Consider the following 18872-nt stretch of genomic DNA (forward strand, 5'->3'; position numbering starts at 1 on the left):
CCTCCCCATCCCAGCCTCCCAACTAAGTAGATTACAGGCGTGAACCACCAGCGCCCCGCATAAGTAATTTTTTTTCCTTTTTGAGCAGTACTGGAGATTGAACCCAGAGCCTCATGCTTGCTACGCAAGCACTCTCCCACTTGAGTCACGCCTCCAGCAAGGAGTAAACTCAGTAAATCCAAATGAACTGCGTGGGCGGAGGTGGATCTAGTGCGCGCCCTCCCATCCCTGCCTTTGGAGCGGCGAAACACAGAGCAAAGAACCAACAGGGTGGGGGCGGCTAGTACCGAGGTTCATCCTCATCCTTTGCCCTCGCTTTTATGCGCAGGGAGGAAATTTCCACCTCGGAGATGTACGCGCGTCCCCGGCTCCTCTCTAGCCTACCAGGTCGCAGCAGCCAAGACCTTTCCGGGCTTTGCCGCTCGCCGCTCCCTCCCTTCCCATCCGTGATCCGCTTCCGCATTTTACTTGGAGGCCGGGCCGTGGCGCGGAGGCGGTAGCGCGCACGCGCGTTGGGGTCCGGCCCGGGCGAGCGCGCGGCCCGACGACTGCGGGTGAGACCGGCGTCGGCGCTGGCGAGGGTGGCGGGCCGTGGGGGTCGCGGTCGGGGCGGGTGGCGGTGTCGGCAAGGGCCTGGCGGGGGAGGTCCTCGGGCATGCGGGGACGGGGGCGCTGGAGCCGGGCTGCGGGGCTGAGGGCCACGCTTGGGTTGCTGAGAGGCGGACGCCAAGCCGGGCCCAGGGAGCGCGAAGCTGGGGCCGGGCGTCTCCTCCTCTTCGCGAACTCTCGGTGACCTTGGCCCAGTCGCTTCAGCCCCCCCGGAGCCGCCGCCTTCGTCCGTCACGTGGAACCATAAGCCCTGCCTACTGGGTGGGCCGTCTTGAGGTTCTGTGGCGGGAACCCCTTGGGGTACCTGGAGTACCGGGCGGTTCGTCGGGGCTCCACTAGGGTGCGGGAGAAAGGGCTTCCTGGGGCGTCGTCCTGTCCCAGGTTTTGTGGGGGAGCGCTCGTTCTCCTGTTTTCACACCTCCAGAATATTACGAAGTAGTTGCAAAACTTGTTCCAACAACCCAGGACTTGAAGGAAAGACCCGGCGCCCTTGCTGTGGCTGACTACCTAGAGGCCCAGGGCGCCCCGCTCTTACAGAATTCTTTAGAGAATGGAAATAAGGGGCCTTAGCTTATAAACAATTCATAGTTGTGATTCCTCATTTTCCCCAAACCCTTCCCACTTATGTAGGAAATTGTGCAGGCCCCGCAAGTTTATACTCTGCCCAAGTGAGGTCTTTGTGAACTGTCCCTCAGATTCCAGTTACTTACTTTGTAGAGCTCGAGTATGGAGGAACGCATGGCACCCATCCATCACCCTTTTGGGGATGTGAGATCTCAGGAACCCTCCTTGAAAGTGCTGTACAATAGGTACCCGGTATGAATGATAGTGGATCACAAAAGTAAGCATAGTAGAGTCTAGATTGGGAGACATTTAGAATGTTTGAATTGATAAGCAAACTTTTCACTGCAGGTGACTAGCATGCAGATACCCATGCTCTGAGGCTGCCCCTCTACTGACATGGCCCACCGGGGTGGGGAGAGGGACTTCCAGACTTCAGCTCGGCGCATGGGCACCTCACTGCTCTTCCAGCTTTCAGTGCACGAACGGGAGCTGGACCTCGTTTTTCTGGATCATAGCTATGCGAAGCCATGGAGTGCCCACCCAGATGCCAGTAGTGCCCGCCCCACCCGCATGCTCTTTGTAACTCCTCGGCGGCAGCATGAGAGTACCATGTAAGTTTGGGCTTCCTCGGGACTGCTGATGCCCAAACTGGGCAGTGATCAGATAGTGGGGACTAGAGAGGATCCCCCTGCCCCCCCCACAGTGATTGGGGGATATTGTGTAGGGAGTTTGGATGTTTAATTCAGGCATATCTGTTAAGTAGCATAAACATGTCAGGCCAAAATGTGGACATCTGCACATGAGACATTTCCTAACGAGTGAGAAAAGCAGGCTGTGCAAAGGAAAGCAGACAACCTATACCACTTAGATAGGAGGAGGAAATTAAAGAGGGTTAACTATGTGTGTTTTTTATCTCATTTCCCAATGATATTATCATTTTGTGGGCTTTTTTTCAGGGCGCAGGATCTGTGACTTTAGCATAACCCTGATGCCTCTGGCTTGGGGCATAACTGCAAAGCTCCTTTAAATCTTTTCATCTTTGCTTTGCGAAGCTTCTTGCTGAAGTTGAAACTCATATGTCCATGTCTCATGACATATTTTTAAAATGAGATTCAGTAGAGTTGATTGTTCTGGTACTGAGAGTACTATTTCCCCATATGAGTCCTCCAATATGTGAAGACATACTGGCCCTGAGAGTGGAAATTTGGCATATTGTAGAAACTCTGTTAGGTCATTGTGGCAGAATATAAGTAGGGGTGTAAGTGAGAGGGAGTAGTCGACAGAGGTTATCTCATCTAGGAATTTGATTCTGAGTGTGGTAAGTTATTGAAGGGTTTTAAGCTAGAGATCTAATTTATATCTTAAATCACTTGATTTAAAAAAATAGATTATAGTACAGGAGGGGAATTCAGAAGATCAGCTAAGAGGCCATTGTATTAGCCTGAGATGGGTCAGAAATCATGATAGCCTGGATATAGATTGGGAACAGTACAAATAGAGAAAAATGGAAGGCCTTGAGATGTATTTCATAGGTACAGCCAACAAGACCTTTTATAGTGAATTGGAAAGAAGGGCCAAAAATAAGGGGATGACTCTTAAGATTTTGATCCCATGAGTTGGGGAAGACTAGGGAAGAATAGGTTTGGGGTGGTGAAATCAAGAGTACTCTTTTAGGTGTCCACGTCCAAGTGCTAGCCTAATGTCTGACCCAGAGAATATGATCAGCTCTGCCAAATCTAGCTGCATATTTATTTCGCTTCATTTCATAATGAAGTAATTATTCCAATCATTGGAAATGGATACCACAAGATCAAGATCAAAGACTGCACAACCTGGTAGATCAGTTTGATTGGCATAGTATTTTCAGTGATAAAGTTGGTGCAGTGTACTGTGAGGTGGGGAAGGAACCTCATGGCTCTAGAATTTTAATTGTGAAAGTTTGTTCAGATGTCCATTTATATTTGTTTCTGTTTTAGACTTTGTACAAAATATGTTAAATTGCCTCTGCATTCCAGGGGATCTGTCTAACTACCACTTGGCTTGTTAACAAAAGAGAGTTTTTGTGACTAATTTAAAGCTATAGACCAGTGCTGTCCTAACAGGAATCTCTGTAATAGTAGTGTTCTAGTCCTGTGCAATAGCACATGTCTATTAAGCACCTGAAATGTATCTAGTGTGACGGAGGATCTGTATTTTTAGTTGTATTTGATTTTATTAATTTAAATTTATTTAAGTAGTCACATCTGGCTTGTAGCTTCAGTACTTGGACAGTGTGTCTAGACAGTCAACTGTTTGCTCATGGATACATTTGTCTTTTTTTTAATAGCTGTTTGTCACTTTTTGTGTAGACTCATTTTAAAATGACTATGTTCCTCCAACACGTACCGGAGGGAGGACAGAGTTTTAGACAAATGTGGGGAAGATGAGTTTGGGTCAAAATTTTGTGAATATAATGTGCTTACTCATTATTTAAAGCTGACTATATTAAGGAGACATTTTTTGGCAATCAGATGATTGTTAGACACATGTATTATGTGAAGTACATGTGGCATGGTCCTATTTCCTCACCTGTTACAGTGAATCAGATGTCCCAATAGATGTGGAGACGGTCACATCAACTCCTGTGCCACTCTATGACAATCAGAAGGCACGCAGTGTGATGAACGAGTGTGAACGGCATGTCATCTTTGCCAGGACAGATGCAGATGCCCCTCCCCCACCAGAGGACTGGGAGGAGCATGTTAACAGGTAGGAGGAGTATGGGTCCCTGAAGGGTTGATGGTCATCACCTAGTAATTGTTTTGTATCACCATTTTCATTGGAACACATTCATTATGAGCTTCATTCATTTGTAGCCACATTAAGTCAGAGTGTTTCGTTACTATGTGCCTTATAACTAACTCTTGGCTCACTCTGAGAGCAGGGCTTGCATCTCAGCCATCTTATCATTGCTGACACTAGAACACTGCTTGACACACAGTAGGCATATAATAAGTGTTTGTTAAGAGCTAGGCCTGGTGGTGGTCTCCTATAGTCCCACTTACTTGGGATATTGAGAATCACTTGAGCATAGGAGTTTGAGGCCAGTCTGGGCAACATAGTAAAACTGTCTCTTTAAAACAGGGTGGCAATTGGAACTGTAGTTCAGCGGTAGAGCTCTGGCATGCTGGAGGCCCTGACTTTGATCCCCAGCACCACAAAACAAACAACAACAACAACAGCAAAAACCCAAGGGGTTTGCTTGCTGGTCATGGTGGTATATGCATGCAATCCCAGCTATTCAGGAGGCTGGGGCAGTAGGATTGCTGAGTTTGAGGCCAGCCTGGGATAAACAGTAAAACCCTGTCTCAAAAAAAAAAAAAAAATTTTTTTTGTGGAATAAACAAATGATTTCAATTTGATGAGTATGATTAGCTATGAGGCTTAACAATACAGGGGCACCCAAACTATAAAATGGATTAAATGTATGTTTGTTGTAAGAATTGTATTTATATGGTCTATAACTAGGATGATGAAATGTTTTGGAGTCACATGAAAAGCTAACATGTTTGAATGACTTCAGAAAATAGATCTTTGAGTTGTTTTTGTTTTTGGTGGTACTAGGGTTTGAACTCAGGCAAGTACTCTTAGCACTTGAGCCATGCCTAAGCCCTTTTTGCTTTAGTTTTTTGTTTGTTTGTTTGTTTGTTTTTAGGTAGGGTCTTCTGTTTTTTTGCCCCAGCTGGCCTGGACCACAGTCTTCCTCCTTACACCTCCCACATAGCTAGGATGACATAACTACATCCAAGCTTTTTTTGTTGAGATGGAGTCTTTCTAACTTTTTGCCCAGGCTGGCCTTGAACCTAGATCCTCCTGATCTCTGCCTCCTGAGTAGCAGAGATTCAGGTTTGAGCCACCATGACAGGCCCAGTCTATTGCTTTAAGGGCACACTTAAACCCATTATCATGAGTTTGTAGCTAGTTTTGTTCCCATGCCTCTTTTTGTGCCCTTAAGGGACTCTTTTTCTAGGTCATTTTTCTGTGTCATTTGGCAAACATTTATTTATTACATAACAGATTTATGGTGATATTACTTACATAATTAACTTATTTAATGTGTGTAGTCAGTGATTTTTAGTGCATATTCAGAGCTGGGCTCCCATCACCATAATTAATTTGACAACATTTTTATCATCTCCAAAAGAAAACCTATCCCTCTCCCACAGTCACTCTCCATTTCTTCCCAACCCCTTCATTCCCTGGGAACCACCAGTCTCCTTTGTGTCTTTACAGATTTGCATATTCTGGACATTTTGTAGGTGGAGTCACAATATGTAGCCTTTGTGACTACCTTCTTTTATTTAGTTATGTTTTCAAGGTTCGTGCATGCTGTAGCATTTATCAGTATTCGTTCTTTTTTATTATCAAATGATACTCCATTTTGTAGGTATCTCACATTTAGATTGTTTCCACTTTGGATATTATGAATAGTGCTGTTATAAACAGGTTTTATTTCCTTCCTTCCTTCCTTCTCTCTTTCCTTCCTTCCTTCCTCCCTGTCTCCCTCCCTCCCTCTTTCTTTTCTTTTGAACCCAGTCTCTTGCATGGTATGCAAGTACTCTTCCATTGAGCTGTATCTCCAGCACCTCATAGACAAGTTTTGGTGTGGATCTGTTTTCGGTTCTCTTGGATATGTACGTAGGATTGGAATTTCTGAATCATATGATAACTCTGTATTTAACTTTTGAGGAACTGCCAGACTATTTTCCAAAGTGTCTGTACCATTTTATATTCCTACTAACAGCATGTGCAAATTAGAATTTTTTCACATCCTCGCCAATACTTATTATGTGCTGTTATTATAACCATTCTGCTGGTTGCAAAGTAGCATCTTATTGTGGATTTTCTTTTACATTTTCCCAGTGGCTATCTATATTCTTACCTACTGTACATAAGGAAATGTTATTCCTTATATCGGTAGCTGGTAGGTGGTAAATTCGTCATAATATTGGAGAACTCTTATAATTTTGAAGGGGAGGTGTAAAAAGAGGGGTAGTAAAACTTGAGGCAGTTGTCATGTTTAATGAGACTGGTTGGAAGTTAGGAAATAAGAATGGTTGGAAGTTGAGAAATGAGAGTGAGCAGATGTGCTTTTATGCTGAAGACAGTAGCTGTTAAAGGAGGAACAGCTCTGCACTTCATTAAAGAGCTTGTGGAAGCCAGGTGTGGTGGCACATGTCGAATCCTAGCATTCTGGGGACTGAGGCAGAATTGTAAGTCCTAGTCTTGAACATGAGTCTCATTATTTTGGCATAATGAGACTCTGTCTCAAAATAAACAAAAGCAAAAAACTTGTGAAGAAGTTGGTTGGGGTTTTGAATTGGAATTAATACACTGCCCTAGAAAGGGGAGACTTTCTTCAGAGCTTCAGATGAAGAGGGAAGCTGTTATGTGGAGGCCAGCTTCCAGAATGTTGCCATGCTCAGTGAATGCAGCATTATTATATAGTCAGTAGTAATAATAAATATAATGATGGCAGTAACAAAAAAGGCTTCCACTTACTGAGTGCTTTCTAGGTGCTAGATTGTGCCAAGTACTTCACATGTATCCTCTCTTTTAATATTCCCGATGACTCTTGGAGATATATCCCTCTTTCATCTCTGTTTAATAAGCAGAAACTGCCCATGGAGTTGAAAAAACCTTAGGAATCCATGGGGCAGGGATTTGTTTAAACCAAGCAGTCTGACTCCAGAATCCAGTGTCTTTGCCTTTGCTTTAAGGGCAGCAAAAAGAGAGTAAGGCCAATTAGTGGTTGTTGAATAAGGGGCCTCACAAGGGTTTGTGTCCCTTTGTGGCATTCTCTACTACCTTGTCTTCAGTTTGCAATTTTAGAAAATGCATGCATGGGATAACTGCAGGATTTTTTTTTTTTTTTTAAATCAGTTCACTCCTTCTTCTAATTAAGAGGTTTTTGGAGGCTATTCATAATACACAGGAATATCAGGTGGGGAGGATTGTTTTTGCTTTTGTTTTGAGACATGGTCTTGCTATGTAGTCCAAGGCTAGCTTTAAGCTCCTTTTGCCTCTGTCTGCTTAATGCTAGGATTATAGGCACATCAGGCTTACCAGTTTCTTTTTTTTTTTTTTTTTTTTTGATGGTCCTGGGGTTTGAACTCAGGGCTTCATTCATGCTTGCTAGGCAGGCACTTTGCCACTGGAGCCATTCCACCAGCCCTTTTTTGTGTTGTTTATTTTCAAGATAGAGTTTCTTGAATTATTTTCAAACCACGATTCTCCTGATCTCTGCCTCCTGAGTAGCTAGCAGCCCACCAGTTTCTAAGTTTTTTTTTTTTAAATTATTTATTTATTTAGGTTTTTTGAAGCAGGGTGTTGCTTATTGCAACCTAGGTTGACCTTGAATTTGCTCTGTAGCCCAGGCTAGCCTCATGATTCCCCTCCCTCAAGTTCCCAAGTACTAGGATTGTAGTTGTGTGCCACCAAGCCTAGCTCAGTTTCTTAATTTATAAGGAAAAGATATAACTGCAAAGCAGAAGAGACACTGGAGTGGCCTGGCCAATGTCTGTTCTCAATAGGAAAATCTGAGAAGCCATTCTCTTCCACAAGTGGCTAGTTGAATAGAGAGACTTGATAAGAGATAGGATGTTTCTTTTAAGCAAGATAGGCACACTGAGTAGGCACACTGTTCCATCTTGCAGAGAAACACAGATTCTTACTTTTGGCTTGTTTTTCTCCAGTTTCTGTGTGGACCTCTATCCTTTTATTATGCTGTTACCACAGATAGGTAGGATTCAGTTATTCTGAAATAAACTTACTTCAGATTATTTGTTTTTTAGTGTCTGATGAGATTTTGAAGATATCCTTCTCATTAACAATAGGCTTACAAACCATCTCTTCAGGTTAGTTTCTTTTGCACACAGCTGATTTTATTAGTTGCTTTAGCTTGAGATGTCACCATTTACAACCCTGTTCCTGAATCTGTGGCCTGTTTAGAATTTTCAGTTCCCTCTGCTCTGATTATAATCATCTTGTTGCCCTTCTTTCCCTTAACTTGATTGTTAAATTGCTGCTTCCTTTCTTCCTGCATAAAGTTACATAAAATTATAGTTTCCACATTGAGAACTCTATAGGCTATAGGACAGTTCCCTGCAACTCTAGGTTTTTGTCCTTAGAGAGCATATTGATTGCCTTTTATCTGTGTACTCAGAAACTTTATTTCTTTGTCAGGGCTTCCCCAGTCTCCCTTGAATTATTTAAGTAGAAACTGCCTTCAGACAACTTTGTATATAGAAAATTAAGTCCTACCACCACTACCACCTAACTCTGGCTTTCCCTGGTAATAGCTAATTTTTTGTGAAATGGTTTAAATTTCTCTGCTTGATTTAATTGTCTGTGTAGATCAGGGGTTGTCAGATTGACCCATGGCCAAATCTTGCCCATTGCTTATTTTTGTATAGATCATGTGGTTGGAAAAAAAATCAATAGAGTAGTATTTCATGACATAAATTCAAATTTCAGTGTTCGTAAATAAAGTTTATTGGAATATAGCCACACTCATTCGTTAAGTATTGCCCATGGTGCTTTTGTGTTATAACTGCAGAGTTATAAAGCTGTGGCAGGGACCATATATACCATAAGCCCTAATATATTTACTTTCCAGTCTTTTATGGATGAAGTTAGCTGGCTGGGTCTGGGTCTTTACTCAGCCTTGGCTTTCACAAACAGACAGAAAGCACAAGGACACTTTTTTTCTTGCATCTGTAGTGAAAATGGGTTATGTTCTTACACTGTGTGCCATCACTGGATGACTTAGAGGATCTTTGAAAACTACTTATATTTGTTGGTATAGTTAATGTAATCTTGAAGATCTTGGGCCAGTTTTTTTTTCCCCCCTCTGCCTCACCAGGTGTTTGTCAAATGAAAAGTTTCATTAGATGCACAGCTTTTGAAAGATTTTTGACAAAATACTCCTACACATGATACTTCTCAGCATTTGCTCTGATGGATTTTGAGACATTTCCAACATTTTAGTGAAAGAATCCAGTGTTGGAAAGCAGGCTATCGTATCTTAGAAATCAGAACTTCTGAATTCCAGCCAAAAAAAAACCCCATTCTCTTTTTCTGGACTTTTTTTAATTATCTCAATATTGTATGAATCTATGTAGAAATCTTAGGTTGGATGTCTGAAATTTTAAGTCAAAGATTTTTGAGTTGTTTTTTTCTCCCTTCCTCTCTTCTTTTCCCTTTTCTCATTCCTTCCTTTCTTGATAGTATGAGCTAGTCAAGTTTCTCTGATGTTCTTTGTCTCTCCCTGTTTGACTTTCAGTTTAAAAATAATCCTGTGGCTATTTTAGTGTTGAATCAGTCGTCCTTGAAACAGTATCAGGGAATTAATGATTATCTTTGAGAATAACAGGTTTGCCTGGCATAGTGACGCATGCCTGTAATTGAAGTACTTGGGAGGCTGAGGCAGGACAATAAAGAGTTTGAGGCTAGCCTGGGCTACATAGTAGGATCCTGTCTCAAAATAAATAAATAAAATAAAATCAGGTTTTCCTAGGACCACTGTGGTATTTTGGCTGCTTTGAGTAGGATGAGCCAGAGTTCAGCACATCTTTCAGGTTCAGTCAGAGCATGGAAAACAAAAGATTATCTGATCTCTTCAAAGAAAAGGCATTTTTGCACTCAGGAAAATTGAATAGGCTTAAGTTGGGGGAAGGGGGAATGAGTTGACTCACCACAGTTCCCATCAACTATTTGACTGTTTAAACTTGTATTTAAAATTCTGTCTCCTGTTCTTAAATTTTTCCTTAATTACATCTTTTGCATGCTCTTTATCTTAATCTTGGGTTAGATCACTTTTTCTGCCCACTTAATTTTCCAGCCTCCCACGAAGCTGACAAAATATAGAGAACATGTATCAATTCTTGGAATCACTTTGTTATGTATCCAGCAATAATCCTAAAGCCTTTTCTAGGATTTTAGACTCTCAATATTGTGGTTTTTTTAAATTTAATTTCAGCTGTCATTGGTGTGTGGTAGTAAGTAGCTTTTAGCTCTCGTCCCCTTTTGTTCACATCATTTCCCTTGCTCTCATCATTGGGTTTCCGAATGAATATAGAACAAGCAAAATAAGTAGTGAAAACATCCTGTTGTATAATAAAGAGCAGGATAATTTTGGAAATGCTCTTGGTGCTTCATAAATCAATATGACTCATTCTCTATTCTTGAAGTTAAAGTTTGCATTGTGATTGATAGACTTTGAGAAAGTTCCATAGATTGTTGAATGTGAAGAAATGCATTGCTTAACCTGATTGATTATAAATAAGTGTTATTACTGGAGGTAAGGGCTACAGTAAGTACATTTTCATGATGCTGCAGAAACAGAAATTTTGAGATTTCAACACAGATAGTCTTTACTCTTTCAGTTCTATTTCAAGCAATTTATTCTACAGAAGTACTTACATGAGCATATAAAGGTAGCTAGATGTGTGTGTATGTGAATGGGGGGAGAAGGAAGTTGTAGTTTTTACTACAACTAAAATAATAAATAGCAATTAAAAAGACTCAACCTAAATGTGCACAAATAGGATAGAATGTGACCAGCTATTAAAAACAAAGAGGTGTATTAATATGGAGATACATCTTGTGTGTTCTGAGGGCTTTTTCTGCACTGCTGGTATTCTCTGTATCTTCCCATCTCCACTCAGTCCTCAAGCCTACCGAGAATCATTGTATATGAGAGATGCTACTTATGTCAGCATGCTGTGCATTTCAGTAATCTGAAGGAAGTCAAGTGCTTGGGGTTCACACCTGAATTCCTGGCTATTTGGGAGGCTAAGACCAGGATCACTGTTTGAGACCAGCCTGAGCAGAAAGTTAGCAAGACCCCATCTCAACCAATAGGTGGGTATGGTGGTCTGCCTCTGTTATCCCAAGCTATGCAGTAGGCTGGGATCAGGAAGCTTGCAGTTCCAAGTCAGCCCGGGCAAAACAAGTTTGTGAGACCCCATCTCAATGGGAAAAAAAGTTGGGCGTTTTGGCACATGCTCATAATCCCACCAGCAGTGGGAAGCATAATAAATAGGATAGTGGTCCAGGCCAATCCCAGGCCAAAAGTAAGACCCTATCTCTGGAATAACCAGACCAAAAAGGGCTGGAGGAGTGGCTCAAGTGGTAGAGCACCTGCTTTGTAGGTGGAAAGGCCTGAGTTCAAACCCCAGTTCCACCCCCCACTCCTCCAAAAAAAATTCTAAGCAGCTTTGGCAGTTCCATAGAGATTTAGGTGAAGCAGGAAAAGCTTTGAAGAGGAATAGAAGGCACTGCTGAAGAAGAGTCGCCTGGTTCTATTTCTGTAGTCATGAATTTCAGCTGCTTTCATTATCAGTGGTCATAGTTAACCTGAAATTTCAAGGAATGTAGGAATCATGTAGTCCATGTTTATTTTATAGGCAAAGAGAGCCAGGGCACACACCCAGTTTTCTATTGTAGAGCTGTGTAAAGTTCTGACTCCTAATTAGTGTTCTCCTGAACTGTGAAACTTGTAAATTATAAAGCTAGAGATGTGGTACATGGAGATTTTATTTTACAGAGGGGAAAGGAGTTGGACCATTATTAGCAAATATCTGCTAGATATTTGTTTACTCTAGGGACACTGGAGTAGTTATGCAGAAGGAATTACAAAGGGTAATTTGTCCTCTAACTGCATACTCATTTGGCCATGACTCTGGTGCTCCTAGAGCCATGGCCTGTAGAAATTAGGTAGCTTATAGAATGGGGTAGAGTGTGATAGAAAGGATGCTAGTCTGCTATGAAGTAAGAGAAACTGAGATTGTTCATACTGTTTTAAGCAGCTTTCCTGCAGTTTGGCCACCTTGATATGGTAAAGGGCTAGATTGACAGTTGAGCACAAATCATGTTTCTGTGTTCCTCTCTGCTGTTCAGTACCCATGTACTTAGTAGGGCCAGGAGTGTTTACACAACTTAGAATATAGTGTGTACACAATTCATCCTTTTATTCAGCAGGTGTTTAACTCCCCAGTTTTTTGTGTTAGGGATATAGCACTTAAAACTGACAAAAGTCCCAGCTGTCTTAGCTTTTACATTCTAGCAAAGGGAGACAAACTAAACAAATAGAATGGATAGATTGTGAGGTGAGGATATAGCTGGAAAATGAGACTAGAGAATCCCAGCATGGGATTGGCCTGTTGCTGTTTTAAATAATGAGGGATCAGGGAAAGAAGGATCAGTAGCAGGTGATATTTGAATAGTAACCTGAAGGAGATGAGAGAAGGAGCTTGTGTTTCAGTTCAGGGAATGAATGGGAAGGGCCCAGTCTGATTGAGAACTATGTCTGATATGTATGAGAGTTGAGGATGGAAGGCTATGATGGGAGAATTGTGGGGAGGGAGTGCAATGTGATTGAAGTAAAGTAAGTGAGGGGCATTCATGGATGATGAGGTTGGAGAGGCATCAGGGCTCACCTAGCCCACTGCAAAAACTTTAGCTTTTAACTGATTGAAATGGTGCTACTGGCTGTGCATTGGGAGGTAGAAGTGAGTAGGAGGATTGTGGTCTGAGGCCAGCCTGGGCAAAAGCATGATACCATATCTGGAAAAAAAACAAAAATTGAAAAATCGAAAGGACTGGTGTGTGTGTGTATGTGTGTGTGTGTTTTCCTGTGGAACTGGGGTTTGAAGTTGGGGCTTCATGCTTGAAAAGCAGACACTCTTACAATATGAGTGTGTTTGCCTAGGCTAGGACTGGCACATGGAAGAGCACTTGCATAGTAAGCACAAGGCCCTGAGCTCATTCCCCATACCACCAAAAAGAAAAAGGGAAAAAAAAAGAAATGGGGTCACTGAAGGACTTTGATCTGACTAAATTACATAATCTGACTTAGGTTGATTGATCTTTCAAAATTAATTTTCCCAGTAAGCATTCCAAAAGGCACTAATTTTTATTTCTATCAACAGAACATGGAAGGATCTGGACTGGGAGCATAACTCAAGTGGTAGAGCTCTTGCCTAGCATGCAGGAGACCTTGAGTTCCATCACCAGTCCCACATATATATGGAAGGATCTGTTTTCTTACACTCTTATAACACAGTATTATTAAACTTAATTTTTACCTATTAAAAATATTTTAATTTATGTTTATCTAATTTTGAAATGGAGTTTATTGTGCTTTTTTATGACCTTTTTCTTTTTTCTTTTTTTTTTTTTTTGAGACAAGTTATCCCTAAGTAGTGCAGGCTGCTTCAAATTTGAAATCCTCTTGCTTCAGCCTTCTGTGACCTGCCTTTGTATGTTCTTTGTCTATTGAGTATTTCAATGTATTTTAATACAATAGCAGTTATTTTCCTACTGTGTTTGACTTCACTTGTGATACTTCCTTCCTTTTGCAGCAGTTTGAAATTTTTATGTAGTTATTTTTTTCACTTCTTTTATGTTTTCTAGGTTTTAAGATAGATAGCTAGTTAGGTAGATAGATTGATAGAGGTCACTATTTTCTCTTCCTAGAACGTTGATAGTTTTATTTTTTAGTATTTAGCTTTTTATCCCATCTGAAATTTATTTTGGTGTAAAAAGTGACGTGTAGAGGTTTTCTTTTTCCAATTGACTTAGTGGTTGTCCCAATTTAGTCTGTTTCCTTGACCTAACTCATTTGGGCCTAGAACCTGCTTATATTTTAAAATTTTACTACCAGATTTTTTTATGGCAGGGAAGGTTGGCAAACATTGAGTGTCTCCTATCGCCTTTCTTTTTGTATCTTTAGAAGGATTACTAGTCAGAGTTAGATTATCAGAGTTATTAAGATTTCTGGTAGTGGAGTGAAGGGGGATTTTAATAAGATCCATACCGTGTTGGGTTAAGAACAGTAGGATAAGCCAGGTGTGGTGATACACCTCTGTAATCCCAGCACTCAGAAGGCAGAGGTTGGAGGATCACAAGTTGGAGGCCAGCCTGAGCAAAGTTAGTGAGACCTTATGGCAAAAACAAAATAAAAACAAAAGGGCTGGGGACATAGCTCAAGTGGCAGAGTGCTTGCTTAGCATATTGAAATACCAGGGTTCAATCCTGGTACTGAAAAGAAAAAAGAAAAGAAAAAAAAAGATGCTTGCCAATCCTTATCTGCTCTTGTATGGAATATAAAACTTAAGAAATTCAAGCTGGGCATGGAGTTGCTTATCTTTAATTCCAGAGTTTGAGAGGCTGAGGCAGGAGGATGACAAGTTCAAGGCTGGCCTGGCTTATATAGCAAGACCCTGTCTCAAAAAAATTAAAAGAAATTCAAACATGTCTATGCAGTGGTGCCATGTCTTTGTTTACTAATGTGATTATTTTAGCTCCTAGATAAATGATTAGCTTTGCTGGCACTAAAAGACTTCTTTCAGGACAAGACAAGACTGATCTTATCTTGTAGTGTATATGATTAATACAAAGGTGTGCTGAGGTGATTCACTGGCAGGATTGGGACCAGAATCAAGGTCTTGTGTTTATCTGAATGACTTTTGACTAAGCTACCTCAAGTTACTCTCTTTCATAATGGGAACAGAGCAGAAATCGTGGCAGATTCTTCTTTATATGGTGTACATGCATAAGGAACTTCCTCAGGGTTTAACTTTAATTCCTCAGAATTTCCATTATAGGACTGGCTGGACAATGGCCCAGAACAAGCTATTCAACAAGATCCTCAAAGCCCTGCAGTCTGACCGGCTTGCCCGCTTGGCCAACGAAGGGGTAAGACACCAGAAACCTGCCCACAGTGGGCTCTTCCTCGTTCAGGCCTCACTGGCTGACTGATTTGTAACCCCCCACTTGCTAACCCAGTGGAACTTTTGTTTTTTCCTCCTGCTTACATCTTTCAGGCTTGTAATGAGCCTGTGCTGCGCCGTGTTGCCGTGGACAAGTGTGCGAGGAGGGTGCGGCAAGCTCTGGCAAGTGTGAGCTGGGACACCAAGCTGATCCAGTGGCTGCATACCACTCTTGTGGAGACCTTGAGTCTGCCCATGCTGGCTGCCTACCTGGATGCGTTGCAGACACTGAAAGGGAAGGTAAGGTGGGTGGTTAGCATCCTCAAGGTAGTCAGCCTCTGCTGTGGCTTCAGGATGTGGCATTTAGCAAGACCCCCTGGACAGCTTGGAGGGCATGGTTGATGCTAACAGGTTTGTTATTAAAAATAGGAGACAAGATATCATTTTACTTTTGTGTGTGGTATGAATGTCTTCAGCCCTGCTATCTCTAGGATGAGTTGTGGGACCTGCAAACCAGAATACACATTTAAGCTCTGTGCCCTTATAGCTGATGGTTTGAGCCATTGCTGAACTGAGTTGTTATGGAAGAGATGAAAGGTTTACCAGGGAGAAGTGTTGATAAGGTTGTGAGAAACAGATCTGTGGTATTCATTCAGAGGGCCAGGGAATTATACATCAAGAGGGTGCCTAACACTTGAGTCTCTCTTCATCAAGGGACAAGCTTTCTGTAGCAACACTGAGATCGCAATAATTCATTATGAATGTATATTATTACACATTCCTGCTTTCTTATACAATATTGCAAACATTAAACTGTTTTTCTTGAGATGTCAGTGTATTGTGATGTTAGGGGCTGCACTGGACTGCCCTCAGAGTGGTGGAGAACAAGTTCAGGAGGCAGATCGCCTGGGTGACATCAGCCTTGCCACTGAACTGCTGTGTAAGCTCAGATGGCTGCTTCCAGTTCCTCTTCTCCAAAGTGTGACTGATAATAGTACTTGTCTAGGATTTCTGTAAGAATTTAATTAATTGAGGTAGAGCACTTGGCACAAAATTTAGCACATAGAAAGGCCACAGTAACTGTTCAAGACTATTTAAATAGTACTTTCATAGGGTTTTGAAATGCATACTTTGCTCCAATACAAAATGGCCTCATACAATTTGGATTAATTCAGTTCTTCACATTTTGTTTTTCCTTTCCTTTTTTTTTTTTTAAACTCTGCTAGGATGGAACCCAGTGACTTGTGCTTGCTTGGGCAATAACTCCCTCAACCATTTGGTAAAAACTTACACTCACTGTTTCTTAATCTGTTGTTTTAAGATATTTAAGAAAAAAAGTTACAGGATATTGAGTTTGGTAGAAAGCTAAAGAAGACTGGTTTAATGCCAAAATAAAACAAAACACAGAACTAAATACATTACTGATATGCCTGTCTTTAATTTTTTTATTTAACCAGTATTTATTTTCTGCCTACAGTGCACCAGGCATGGAGGTGAGCAAAACAGAATTTAGTGCATATACTTTAGGTGATGAATGCTGGCCCAGAGCACTGGTGGCAACTATTCTATGGTAGCTCTGTCTCACCTGACATTGCCAGCATTTGAGTGTGATTCCCCTCATTTGTAAGGATGAGTCACTGGCTGGGTGTGCCCCATATGAATGAAATGACTTTCATCTTTTGAACATGACAGACCCTTGGTGGGGACTTCACAGATGTGCACAGAAGATGCTGCCTGGTCATACTGCGAGGTCCCAATGTGGATTAGCTGGAATGGCACAAGTCTCACTGGTGTGCCAGCCAGCAAGGCCCTCAGACCCAAGGTGCTGTCCACTCTGGGCCATGTTCTCCATAGTGGTTCCTTTACTACCAGACTCTTATTTTCCCATGACTGTATTTAAAGTCATAAACAGATGCTTTGGTTGTTTCCCCAAAGAATATGAATTGATTATAGGATTATTTGCTTTAAAGTACCTGCTGAGTGTTAAAATGGCAGCTGGATGGGGTCATACTCTTGCCCCAGCCACTTTCACAATTATCTCCATTATAAAGAGGACAGAGAAGGGGCACACCCAGCCTCTTAATTGTGTGTTGAGAATGAATGTAGTGCTAGAAGGGCTGGGAAAGGTTGAACCTCCAGCTCCAAGTGAAAAAGTAAGTTATTGATCACTTATTCCATGTTGTCAGAAAGAAAGTTGCAAGGTTTTTTTGGTTTTCTTTGGTTTCATAGGCGTACTCTGCTGCCAGCGAAAGCTTTTTAAAACAACTCTGATCAGATCCACTGTCCCAAAATGATGATTGTCTCACTGTTAGAGGGAGTTACAAAGAATGGCAGTATGGGCTGGAGAGCCTTTGCAGTTTGGCTTTTACCCTTTGTTGCTAGTTTTCATCCTCCTTGTTTCTTGCTGCAATCTGTGGCTTCAGTCCACTTGTACCTGGAATAAGCCCTATACATTCTTGCCTATTGTTGGTGTCTATTTCATCATCTTTTGGAATCCTGCCTTTTTTTTTTTTCTCTCTCGGTTCTGGGGTTTAAACCCAGGACCGTGTACTTGCTAGGCAGGCGCTCTACCACTTGAGTCACACCTCCATCCCCCACCCATTCTAAAGAACCTGTCTCAGTTCCTAAGCTGCTGCTTCAGATGAGAATTGCCTGTTAACCTCCAACCTTCCCTTCTGCATTGGATGGTTAGGATCAGCAGTGTGGAGCTTCTCCCATGGCAAGTATCACACACATACATCCCCAGTGTTATTTTGTGTTTGTCTTCCTTACCCCTTGTTGATTAAATTCCTCTGTAGGACTACCCTGATGCCTTATAACAGCAGCTGTTGCACAAACATTTAGTTCCTGAGGTAGGCTCATGGTCATAATCCTGTAATTTCTCATGCAGAAACCGTTTTTTGGCTGTGTCTGTCTGTCTCTGTCTCTGTCTCTGTCTCTCTCCCCATAGAATCTCTCTGTGTAACCCAGGCTGGCCTTGAACTGGTGGTCCTTCTGCCTCAGCTTCCTGAGGTGCTGAGATTACAGACCTATACCACCACATACAGCTTTAAAATCTTATTAAACTTACTTACCTGAAACACACACACACACACACACACACACACAGAGGAAAAGCATACAGGTTTCAAGTAACTTGTACTGAAGTGCATTGTTCATTTTATTTGATTTTTTATTTTATAAAACAAACCCAGGACCTTGCAGGTAGTAAACAAGTGCTCTATCACTAAGCCATATTCCCTAGTGTTTCTTGTTAAATTAGGAGCAGCTTATCTTCTGCTACCTCTGAAGTTTTACAACCTGTATCAAATAATAGTACTTTTTATTCTCCAGTCTCTAAAAGCCTCTTTTATTTTTTTTGAAAACTACCTCTAATATTTAAAAACCTTTCCTTTTCCTGAGATTGTTTTGACCTTTTTGTGGGTAGTGTGGAATTCACACAAATATTTCTTCATGACATAGCATCAGTGTGTCTGAAAGCTATATTTATACATCTGTGAGGTCACATTTTTAGTGGATAGTAAAAACAGGATATGGTAGAAATCACAATATAGTAGGATATATTTTTTGATACAATAACAGGTTTCATTAACATGCCACAGCTTGAAGACTACTCCAGAAGAAAATGAAGATTTTTTTTTTTAATTTTTAGATAACTGATATCCACAGAGGAAATTTAGAAAATTAGAAATTTAGAAAATACAGAAATCTGTGACCCCCTAATTCCACAGAGATCACATTAACATTTTGGCATATTTTCTTATAGCATGTTTTCTGAGTAGAGATAATTTTTATATTTTCTGAGATTTGGGGGTTTTTGGGGTTTTTTTAATGGTAATGAGGTTTAAACTCAAGTCTTTGTGCTTGCTAGGTAGATGCTCTACCACTTGAGCCAAACCCCAGCCCTTTTTGCTTTAGGTATTTTTTTGGATAGAGTCTTGCATT

The 18872-nt window shown here is 41.4% G+C and overlaps 1 protein-coding gene across 10 annotated transcripts in view; it reads left to right on the forward strand.

Moving 5' to 3' along the window:
• Positions 1-420: 420 nt before the first annotated feature.
• The window catches only part of Kansl3 (KAT8 regulatory NSL complex subunit 3), a 57218-nt gene continuing 38766 nt past the window's right edge, over positions 421-18872 (forward strand). For 7 of the 10 annotated variants that reach the window (XR_012439808.1, XR_002212052.2, XM_020158646.2 and 4 more), the window contains exons 1-5: positions 459-554; positions 1522-1784; positions 3751-3921; positions 14823-14913; positions 15042-15227. Coding sequence is in view for 8 of the 10 variants with exons in the window: in XM_020158646.2 (XP_020014235.1) it covers positions 1570-1784; positions 3751-3921; positions 14823-14913; positions 15042-15227 (663 nt within the window). In the remaining 2 variants the exon portion in view is untranslated. Of the gene's footprint in view, positions 555-1521; positions 1785-3750; positions 3922-14808; positions 14914-15041; positions 15228-15252; positions 17647-18872 lie in introns of those variants that run through there. The other 3 variants (XM_074050215.1, XM_074050218.1, XM_074050219.1) reach the window with 3 other exon arrangements.

The sequence above is a fragment of the Castor canadensis genome, chromosome 12 (assembly GCF_047511655.1).
Source record: "Castor canadensis chromosome 12, mCasCan1.hap1v2, whole genome shotgun sequence".
In the NCBI taxonomy this organism is placed as follows: domain Eukaryota; kingdom Metazoa; phylum Chordata; class Mammalia; order Rodentia; family Castoridae; genus Castor; species Castor canadensis.